This window comes from Hydractinia symbiolongicarpus, chromosome 10, assembly GCF_029227915.1.
Source record: "Hydractinia symbiolongicarpus strain clone_291-10 chromosome 10, HSymV2.1, whole genome shotgun sequence".
In the NCBI taxonomy this organism is placed as follows: Eukaryota; Metazoa; Cnidaria; class Hydrozoa; order Anthoathecata; family Hydractiniidae; genus Hydractinia; species Hydractinia symbiolongicarpus.
This window is the reverse complement of record NC_079884.1, coordinates 3999145-4010806: the sequence shown is the minus strand read 5'-3', so window position 1 is coordinate 4010806 and position 11662 is coordinate 3999145. Positions and strand designations below refer to the sequence as shown.

Sequence of the window (11662 nt, the reverse complement as noted above, 5' to 3'; positions counted from 1 at the left end):
GGAACTCGAGCAGCCATATCATAAAACAGTTTGCCCTATTCATAACACTTTCATTTAATCTCAACGTTCGAAGTATAGCACAGTAATGTTGTAATGTCAACAAACGAATGTTGAATTTTGCTGCTAAAAAATTTTCACTTCGTGCACTCTAAAATAGACTGGGTTCGAGAAAATTCCACGCGCGCTACACTATCAGCGAGCCTTAACCTTAACCGAAAGGTTTGGGTAATCTTTTGAAAGTCCGACGTGATGGGTACTGATCATTGCAATTATTGATCATGAACGAGGAATTCCTAGTGAGCTACTACCGACTGAATTGCAAATAAATCTAAACCAACTTTTTTCCCAGGCTTTACTTTTCGCACCGTGCTGAGTAGACTCAAACGTAACTGGTTTTAATATCAGCCCTGGCGTATTAAAAGACAAAAAAGTCAACAAGGGTGATTTACTATCAACATATATATGAACACTTTACAAATTTAAAAATTGATGATCCTATGAAAAAACAACCCTGTTTCGATGGCATCTTTAACCCTGGACATAAAATTTTGCAGCTCATCTTTTAAGTGATCAACTTCACTAAGCGGTTTAGTTTTGCAACAGCATCTGGTCTGCAAATTATTATGTAAAATTTAAATGTTGCGGAGCTACGCGTTGTAAAATCAGGGTAATAGTATAATTTCTTTTTAACAAATTGGAGCTAAATTCGTTATTTTAATAGTAATATGGTAAGCGACAAAGAAGAGCGCATAACTATCTGGTCTGTAGAATAAAACTGCCACCTCAAAAACTACACAAATTAGGGTACCTCATTTTTCAATTAACCGTTAAAATTAATTCGAAAGTTTTGTTTGTGTGCCAGAAAAATAAAAATCGTTATGCAGGTGTTTGTTAACTTTTTGGAGTTTGGTTTGATTTTGGAAATGTTTGCTTATGGTTCAAGTCACGTCGACACGTCGCAATTTTCAAGGAATATATTACCAAAAATATATAATTTACGCCGGTAAATTTTTCCCCAAATATTTTTTTTCGAATGTAACGAGAACTTAAATTATCTCCGTATATTTAATCATAGAGATATTATTAAAAGAGAAAGATACACAACGCGATAATTCTCTATTCAAATTCCTATTGTTAAGACAAACAATGCGAAGAAGGCGCGTCACTAGGTTCTAGCTCATTTTGTGCGTTACTCGCAAAACGACTAATTACCGATTCTTTCAGTATAGAATCCCGACAATTCTACTTCTAAAAGACTAAGAAAATAATTAAGTTTTCCACTGAATTCCGCCAAAGTTAATTGAATAAAAAGCTCTCAGGAGTTTACCCTCGCCTTCGAAATAATTTACCTGTACAATTTTCAATCTTTCATATCAGACAATGAAAATATGCACTGAGAATTAATTACCAAAAATTTCACACACTTCATTTCAATCACACGTTTTACGAACTTAGTATGGAGGTAGAAAACCTTGATCAGCAATACGGCGTTAGAAAACTAGATCAGAATTACCAGGAACGTTGTATGGGAGTGTCGGATCACGATGTATTTAACCCAAATATGTCTGTGTATACAATCAAAGCTACTGATTTTTAAAAAAAATCCACAAGTCATACCAGATAAAAATATTGATTAATAGTGAAGTTACTTATCGATATACAATAGACATATTGAATTTTATTATGTTTTGGATAAAAGTATTGTCTTAAAAGATCATCGGTGATAGCTAAATCGAGCTATACAAAGATTTTTAAGATAGCTATACACAAAATACCAACACATGAACAGTTTTAAATTGACATGGAATTGGATTGATATTTTATTGAAACAGGATGAACGATGCAACACCTGGAAAGTTGGAAAATTTAAAATTTGCTTTAGTCTTATATAAGTATACCTTGATTATTTTGTTCTTATAAAAATGTTATTACTATGTACTGTAGCTAAGCTTGATATACATTTTTATGTTTGGCTTTACCTTGAGGTGCTGTTGACATGTTTAGCTTGAAATTGTTCTTATATTTCTATATTTTGAGCATTTTTAATTTATTTTGTTGTACGTATATTGCAAGTATTTACAATGTAACATCACGTTTATAAGTATATACACGTTTCGAATAATAGTAACAATTGATTCGGTGAAAACTTTTCCTTGAAAGATGTTCCCCATGTTTTTGAGTGTGTGTTTGTGTTTTTTAAGAGTCTTATCAGTAAAACTTTAGCTTATTTTTTAGCCCTTTTCAGCCTAATTGTTTTTGAGTTATAAGTATATTTGGCACAGGAAAAATAGGGGATTTTAATGTCAGTCAGGGAAAATAAAAATTGACTGGACAATCTTTCTACAAAATCTATTTGTTTATATGTTATGTTATAGCTTAGTAAGATTTGTTGGACCACAACAACAGGTCAATTAAAAGCTATCTAGCTCTGCCTGGCTAAGAGAGATCTTAATGATATATTTACCAAGGTCTTTGAGCTTATTTTGTATTGCTAATAAATCCTTTTCTATCTATGGCTCAAAATAAAATACTTTTTATCATTGACATTTGTTTATCTTTTTTTTCAGGGCCTCGCTTAAATATTTTTTCACGACGATTTTCTTTGGCGTAATTTTCCGAGAAAATTTGCAAAATCGTTTTAACGAGTCTAAATTATGCTAACACGTGCAGTTAATTATTATCGAAACATTTTCTTTGATATGATTGGATCAAAGAAAACAATCCAGCTTCGGGAAATATAAATGTCCATGAATGCACCACCTGCTTCAGGGACGTGCTAACTACAATAGCTTGAATAGCCGTTGTGTATCTTTCTCTTTTAATAATATCTCTATGATTTAACTAATGATCGTGTATAGAGTCAAATTAACGTCACGAACGAGGTATGGTCCACAGAAGGGTCCGCACACATTGACGCAAGGAAACTTTGGCTCCTCCTTTCGGGTCCTGTGTCCTCCTATAGGGTCCTTAGTCCGGGATTTCCCGTGTACCCATAAAAGGGAAGGTAAGAACAATGAAGTATAAACATACGCTTACAGTTTAGCTATTTGCAGATCATTTGTTAATTGTTATAGCACATGCGCAAGAACGTAAACGAACAGTCGCATAAATATAGTGCTTGGATTGCACTCAATTTTTTTAAAAGATGATAGTAGCAGTAGTAGTATATATTCGCCGACAACAATATATACAAAAAATGTAGCCATATAAGTGTTAACAATATGGCAGGGGCAAGCAGAAGACATATTTTGTCATCAAGCCCCTGAAGGCTTTTCGTTGCATTCAATATTTTGTTAAGAAAAAGTATCGAAATAAAACTTTTTTTAACTATTTAACTATTTTTTTAACGATTTCCAATAATCTTTTCTGTTATGTTTTATTGACAAAAAATAGTATAGAATAAAATGTTAGAAATTTTTTTTAAAAAAAAAACATGCACGTAAAACTTAATTTTTAAGAACAATAGTTTCGTGTGCGATTTATTGTATTCTTTTGCGTAGTTAACAAATCTTTAAGGGGGATTTTCACAAAGCGAATTGAACGGCAAATTGTATCTGAGCATTTGCCATGTAAGGATTATGATGCTGTTTATGTCAGTGAAACAAAAACGAATGTTTAAATAACGTGTGCAAGAACACAAAAGAGCCGTACGCAACGCAAATACAGACAAAAAATGAGATTGCGGACCATAGCTGGAAGATAATATTATTGACTCGGCCAATAAATCATGGACTGAGAGTCCGGTTGGACAGCAAGAAAAGTGAAAGAAACGATAGACAGAAATACTCATATCAAAAGTATTTCCTATTAAGTTTCAGAAATATGGTTTCCTGCACGTCGGAAAGCGAATATTTAAAAAAAGTGCAAAAAGGTTCAAGACAAACGGAACCGGAAGCGAATTGAACTTTTATAGAAAGCAAAGGTTTTACACAATCTTTTGCTTCTGCGTGGCGTTTGGTCTTAAGGTTGTGAAGTTTTCTTCGCACTCACAAGGTTCGTGGTTCGGTCCACAGTGCGGACATGTTTAGCAAGTGTCTTCACCACAGCTACGGTTCAACCTATGCCATATGAGGGAAATTGGGTACGCAATGCCGGTGTATACCTAATGTATATATTCAGAACACAAGACCCACGTTGATAACAGTGTTTCCAACATTGAAGTGGCTATATACTGTATAAACATTTGGAATAATAATAATCTAGGTCCGTAAAAGGGTAATTACTTTAATTGCTGTGATCTGATTGGTTGATTTCGATCCTCTTATTATCTCTTCAAATAATAAATTAACTTACTTAGAAATAAACCAACTTCGTTACCGGGGTTTCAATTCCAGAGCCTTTATTACGGTGTAGCATTGCGATAAATTTGTCGTAAAACATGAAGAAACTGTAAAAAGAGTTTAGTTTAATCGTGTTTTCCAACTTTTTTGTATGACGTAGCTTGTATTTATATGTGGTTTCTCGCAGTCGGTAAAAAGTCGGTAAAAAAAGACAGATTTTGGTGCATTGACTAGTATTTTTTGCTGACCAAAATTTTTTATTCACTTTTTTTGTTGTTGACTAAGATATTCTGCCGAATTTGCTTTTCCCTTTTTAAGCATTTTTATGATTTTAGCTATTTAAAAAAATTAAATACGTCAATTATTTCTGGTGATAACAATGAGAGTTTCAAGAATTATATGCCAAAGATTCAAAGATAGCTCGATTCGAGCTCGGGACTTATTTCGCGACGTTGCACACAAGGAATTGCAGACTCCTTTAATAAAACTCCGTCACGAACAAAGAATACCCGGTTCTACAACCAAACATTTTCCTGAACATATTTCAACAAAACCAAATCGAAGGTTTAAAGCCATCCAGCTAGTTTCCAACGAAGAAAAAACAAAAAATATTGCGAAATGTTTAAGAAGTTATTTAGACGAGTTGATAGTCGACTTTCCTGGAATTTTGATCAAGGGATTACCGATAACTTCAATTGTTGATTTTAATTTTTTTGCTAAAGAACTAGCGTTCAAATGTCTGGACGTTTCATCCGGAAGAGGGTACCGGTCACATCTTGTCGATAATATTTACGTGGCAAGTGACGAACCAAAAGAGATTATAATAGAACCTCATAACGAAATGGCTTATTCTGCAGTATCGCCAGGAAAGGTATAAGCGAAATATTTCCATATTTTGTATTCATTTATTCATTTATTATTTATTTATTTATTTATTACGTAAAATTTGAATATCACGATTAGCAAATATGGGCTGAAATAAAAAAAATTTGCTCAGCGCTGAGAAGAAAAAATGAGTTGCCGACCTCATTCTCAGAACATGTTGTCTCTGTTGAAACACAAAAAAGCCCAGGGACTAGGTTGATACAATGCTTTGTACTATCACCATCTTAGTAAACGTGTTGGAAGTTACGCAGTTACAAAGTTAAAAAGAGTGAAACAATCGACATACAAAATGTATTTTTATATACTCTTACCTCAAATATAAATACTGTAGGCCTAGAAACCCAGGTTTGTGGGCACTTCTTTCATCCAACATTTAAACGTTTGATAGTTTGATTGTCATTCATTCTTTAAAAACAAAATGGCGGCTGACAAGAGGTTTGTAGTCCTCTTTGTTTCTCTTGTAACCTTGGAGGTCCAAGTTGTAAGTAGCCTCTTTTCCTTTCTTTGGGTTTTATGTTGGATTGGTTTGGTGGTTATGTCCAACATCTACAAACTCTGCGAATTTCAAACGTTGAAACGTTCGAAACGTCGTGCGAGAACATTTGAATTTGTCAATGGAATATTTACAATTCGAAATTGTCAATAAAAAACATTATCATTTGCAAATACGGGCAGAGCAGGGCAAAACACAGTTGCCCATTTCACCAGGTGACCAGTTGGGGACGAGAATGGGCAATTTGTCAGTACCATAAAATTTTGATCAATCAGCAAAAAAAAACAAAAAAAAAACACGCCAACCGTGATGCTGAGATAAAAATATTAAAATTTTGACAAACATTTTTTAACACAAAATGGCTCTTAAATAAAAAAAACCGCACTGTTTTTAAGAAAAATATTTTTATATTTGGAAGAAGGAGTGCATCTTATTTTTTTAGATCATGTTTTGTTGTGTAAAACCAGCAGACGAAGGTGGAGCAAATCCTTTGGTGTTTAATCATGACATCATGAGAGATTTAGATGAAAGTGTCACAGAGAAAATAATCAACAAAAAAGTCAGGTATTATGCAAACCTACGACTTGCAAATGATGGAGAAGCAACAACAAAGAAAACTATGGATTTTACCTGGCAAGGAACTCTTCGAGTTAACACAGAACAGGTAATATTAAAAAAAGAATCTATGGGTTCGCCCATTGTACACATGGCGCTTCTCAGATTACCGTTCTTCGCGCGTGTTGAAACCTCTAAATAGCGGACATCATCAGGACCTTAAAATAGCGTCCGCTATAGAGAGGTATCCGCTACATAGAGGTTCTTCCCAAAATTAGCTCAAATTTCTTCAAAAACCATCCCGGGGCTGTTAGGGCGTATTGAAATCGACCGTAAGGTGTATCAAGTGACTGGTTTTGGGAGAGAACACAGTGAAGACAATATATTAAAGTTTTGCTACCTCTCTTCCAAAACTAAAACAAGCTCAAGAATTGACAAAAAACATTGAGATATTGCTTTGTCTGTGCGAAGACAATTGAATATCTTCCACTTTGTCAATCTTTACAAAAATTTGTTTCGTATGAACCATTCTTAAACCTGTCCGTTGTAGAAAGGTCAGTTCCAGGGGGTAATGTCAATCGGGACCTTAAAATTAGAGAACAATATAATGCATAAAGTCAATTCTTTCTGTTTACATATATACATTCTGTTCATGACTTTCTGTTTAAATATACGTGTTGTATTTCATATCTTTAGATCCAACATTTTGATTACAAACTTTAGTACAATATTTATGTGTTCCTTTAAATGGTTGTCATACCTATTTAGAAATGATGTCCGTTATATAGAAGTGTCCGTTATAAAGTGTCCGCAACATGGAGGTTTTGAAATGTTTCAGTTGGTTTTATGTGAACCATAAAATAATATGGCATCTCTCACACGAAATAAAAACAAAAAAAGAGAGTATAAGTAAGTTTAACAGGAGCAGAGTCTTTCGAGGTCTTTTTTTACCACTTAGCATATCAACCTCGTCCCAAGTACTTTTTTACATCCGGACTCGATGTAAAAACACAAAGAACCCCTAGGGACGATGTTATATGCATATGAAACAGTAAGGTTTTTGTATAAAAAAGACCACCCTCGTCCCCAATGTTTTTTGTCTTTTTGATATGAGATCTTTCATATCAAAAAGGCAAAAAGCCCTGGGGACGAGAGTTTAAAAAGACATTTCAAATAAACGAAAAAATCATAACTTTATAATTTAGGAAGCCGAACAAGTAATGGCATCGCAACATTTAAATTGGGAATGGCGATCAAATGGAGATCTTGCTATCTGCACAACCCTTGATGCATTGAGAGCACATCCAGTGAGTGGAGAGCTGATTTGGTTTAACCAAGTGACGACCAACCACGCTTCATATTATCAAGCCTACCCAAAGGTAATATAATCACTCATCAATCAACGGCTCAGGGCCCACAAGACCCTGGAGACGAGGTTGTGTTCTCACTTCTTATGCGTTTTACAAAAAGAAGCGTGCGGTAATGGAAACTGAAAACTTTCAATGCATTTTAAAATTCGCAGTGAAAAAAACACTATAAAATAAAAACATATGCTTTTGTTGTGAAACCCTAAAATCCCAGATGACATTCTTCTAAAACATATTTTTATAGAAAAAAATTCTGTAGTCTTTTTGTTCTGCAAAAACAACATAGGAACCCCACCTTGTAGGAAAGAGAAAAGAGACCGAGGGACGAGGTTGCATAGAAACCCACTGAAATATTTCGTTAAATATTTTCTATTAGTACTCATCACCCGAGCATCTTGATCCATGGAAGGTACCTTACCACTGCACTTACGGTGATGGTGAAGAATTTGAAGAGTACGTTCTTGATCACATTAGAACAACTATATGGAACAATGCGATGAGCCTGAAGTTAGAAGCCGGCGATATATTACTAATGGATAATTTTTTGTGCCAGCACTCCAGAACGAGGTTCAATGGAGACCGAATTTATGCAGTACAACTTATAGAATAAGATATTCTATCTTATTTTGTGGAGATGTTTAAGCAGTGCTTTTTTTCACAGCTATTTTTTTCGTTCTGAAATTTAGGTAAAGAAGACTTATTCGAAAATGATAATACTTTTCACAGTATTTAGACTCATACAAAACCGTTTTGAAAAACAGTTAGCCTAAAAAAAATTTTTTTTTAAAAAACATTTTTTTTCGCAATTCTCTAAGATGACTTGAATTTAAGCGCTAACAGCGCCTTATATGATTTAGCAACATTGTTGAAAAAACGGCATGTGATTTACCGCACATACTAACATGAAGTCGTACAGCTTTGGTTATAGAGATAAGTGTGCCTAATGTGTTTTTTTAACATTCTCAGATTCATCATTTCAGGGTTAATGAAGTACTTTCATTGTTCATGTTGTGCTATTATCTACTCCTTCATTGGATACTTTTATTTTACTTAATTTTTACCATTCTTTATTACATTATTGATGTTACTTATTTTTTAACACACTTTTAAACATAAGATTTTTTTTGTCATATAAAAATTATTTCAATTTTTTATTTTTATATTTCAAATATTTTCTTAATATTTCACTTCGCATTTTATTTACTTTTTACACGAAGAGCTGTATAGTTTTAATGGATGAATAAATTCGTTAATAATAATAATAACAATAATAATAATTAATAGTAGTAATCATTGACGTAGTTAAACAGACCCTCTTTATATAATAAGTCTCTGAATGTATGTATTTTTTCATCTTGCTTTTACCGTACATGAGACGAAAAGGGTTTTAGGATTTCAATTCCTTTCAGTAAAAATGCTACGAGAGAGTAAAACAAAGAAGGATAAAATAAATCAGAATCCAGATTGTACATAGCAAAGAAATAAAAGACGAAAAAGATTTGGTTATTGTTAATTTTTTCTATGAATGAAAGCTTGTGTCCATCCAAGAGATTGTAAAACTACTGGAACTTTTTCAGTTATTTTCTTTGAACCTTCTTTAGCAACAGATATTTCTTGCATAATGTCTACTTTGCTTTCAATGTTGGGTCGTTTAAACAACTTATCAGGAGTGTTCGCGGCTGTCTGTGACGGCATCGATTTGGAACGATTCGTACTAATTTTACCAAGTTGGTTATCACACTGCAGTTTCATATTTCTAATCTTCTCTACTTTTAACTGTTGAACAAGGTTGGCAAATGCAACTGAAATTTGAACATAATAGAACTTATAACTCATGTGAGAAGGTCATTAATTATGTGCTAGAGTTTTGTAGTTTTTAGGCTAACTGTGTAATTGTGTAACCAGCCTACCTTTGTATTTACGTTCCATTTCATCATTTTCTTTTTCCACCATTCCTAACAAATCATCGGCTTGTTCTAACTTCCATTTATCTTGTTGCTGTTGTTTTTCAAAATTGCTTAGTTGCAGCTTTAAAGTAGCTATGTATTCTTTGCTAATCTCAACTTTATCTTCCAACTCTTCATTCTAAAAAAGATTTGCATTATTTTTTATTTAGAGTGATAATCAGCCCTGATCTCAATGCTCTCCATCGTTTCCTGGACGCTGGAAACAAGGTTGACTGGATCCTGGAAATAAGACTGGACCGATCTTGTAATTTCAGTGAATAATCTCAAGTAAAAGTATTCGTCTCCATGTAATTTTACATACCTCTAAGGCTAGTTCATATACATCATTTTCTTTTGATGAAAGTTCATTTCTTAAATTTGTATTCTACATGGAAGAAATATAAACATTATTAGAAATGGAACTGAGTACATAGAGAAGACGAGGTGGTTATTTTAAAAAAAACTTTTTCCTGAGAAAAGACGAAAAATTCCATACCTCTACTGTTAGATCTTCAATTTCTTGTTCTTTTTCTTCTAATATTTTATTAAATTCATATTGTAATTCTTTATTTGTATTCTTCTGTCTTTCAAGAGCTTCTTTCAAAGATTTCACTTTCTTTAAATACTCTTCTTCTTTAGCTTTTAACTTATTTTCATGTTCTTCCTCGATCTTCTTCGACTTTGTTTGTTCACTTCCTAATAATTCTTCCAACATGGCGACTTTTCCATCTTCCACAGCATTCTCATAAACTGCATCTTTCTCTTCGCTTGCTATCTTTACCTTTTGCTGCGAAATTCCAATTTGTTCATCCATCACTTTACTTAACTTATAAAACTCGTCCATCATATCTTTTAACTTATAATTTCCAGACTTCTTCCTGTTTTGAAATGCCATCTTCTTGTCCAAAGTATCAACTTCAGCACCAACCTCCACAAATTCATCAAGCAAAGATTTCTCTTGCACAAAAGAAAGTTGATCAACGCTCTGATCAAGTAACTTTGATATAACGTCATCTTCTTCCCAATATCCATCCATCTTTCAAAACTCACTAACCTCGATTTAAATTTGAAAATATTTTTCTCACAATAGATGACTACACTCTTTGCGTTCTTGACGAAAGAGGGCGTTTTAATTTGACGTCAGATTATATATACAGCCAATCCTATATCTGACGTAAATTGACGGCAGAATTGACCAATCCGGCCAACTTAATATGCACGCGATGGTTGCTATAGTGATTGTTATTTTTTGCCTCTCCGCCATCATTATTTATTATTATTGTTACTTTATTTCAATTCGGTTAAGAGAAGTATGAAAAATACAATTATATTAAAATAAATACTAAAATATAAAAATCCAGCCACAGTATTAACTGGGTCTATTTACACCGAATGCATAAACGAGCTTAATGATCTCCAAAAATAGTTACAAAACCTAAAGGTTCTTTACATAATTTTTGCATAACCTGCAAGGACACTCTGTAGGCTTCCATTTCTTAATCTGCCTTTTGAAGTCTAGCAAGTTTCAGCTTTTTTATCGTTGACGGAATCATGTTCCATATTAAAGGTCCTAAATATCTAACAGAATTTTTTACCATAATTTTCAGCTCTTACTGCAGGTATAGTAAAATCAGATCAAAGAGTATTGTCTGTTCTAATCGAAATCATATCTGCTAACGGACTTTCATTCAAACCCTGGTTGATTTTATAGATTTCTATTGCCAAAGAATGTATATTACGGTGATGTATAGAAATTGAGTCGTCTTTTTCAAGAAGCTTATTAAATGTAGAATCACAATCGTTATAAACAAGCCTGAATGCCCTTTCATGTAGTTGATTAATTTTTTTATTAACTGTTCTACTGTGAAACATCCATATTAATGGACAGTAATTAAATTGAGATTCAAAAAAGATCCTTAGGAGCATTCTTTTTTTCTTAAAAGATAGGTATTGAACTATTCTTGTCAATGCGCTCAGTTTTCTCCCTGCTTTTAAGCTAATTAGTAGGACATGGTTATCAAATTTTAGTTGGGAATCGATGTTTATGCCTAAAAGTTTTACACTTTTTTCTTCCCATATCATTTGATTTCCTAATTTTACCCACGTATGTTCATTTTTATTTCCAGATACCAGTAA

The 11662-nt window shown here is 33.3% G+C and overlaps 1 protein-coding gene across 1 annotated transcript; it reads left to right on the top strand.

Moving 5' to 3' along the window:
* The first annotated feature begins 7243 nt into the window (after positions 1–7243).
* LOC130612812 (dapdiamide synthesis protein DdaC-like) lies at positions 7244–8190 on the top strand. Its single transcript, XM_057434163.1, has 3 exons — positions 7244–7264; positions 7419–7592; positions 7957–8190. The coding sequence occupies exons 1-3, from the start codon at positions 7244–7246 to the stop codon at positions 8188–8190; spliced, it is 429 nt and encodes a 142-aa protein (XP_057290146.1).
* The last annotated feature ends 3472 nt before the right edge of the window (positions 8191–11662 follow it).

Coding starts and splice junctions, on each gene's coding strand:
- LOC130612812 (XM_057434163.1), top strand. CDS start 7,244: ATGTTATATGCATATGAAACA. Junction 7,265..7,418: donor TGTTATATGCATATGAAACA/GTAAGGTTTTTG, acceptor TTTATAATTTAG/GAAGCCGAACAAGTAATGGC. Junction 7,593..7,956: donor ATTATCAAGCCTACCCAAAG/GTAATATAATCA, acceptor ATTTTCTATTAG/TACTCATCACCCGAGCATCT.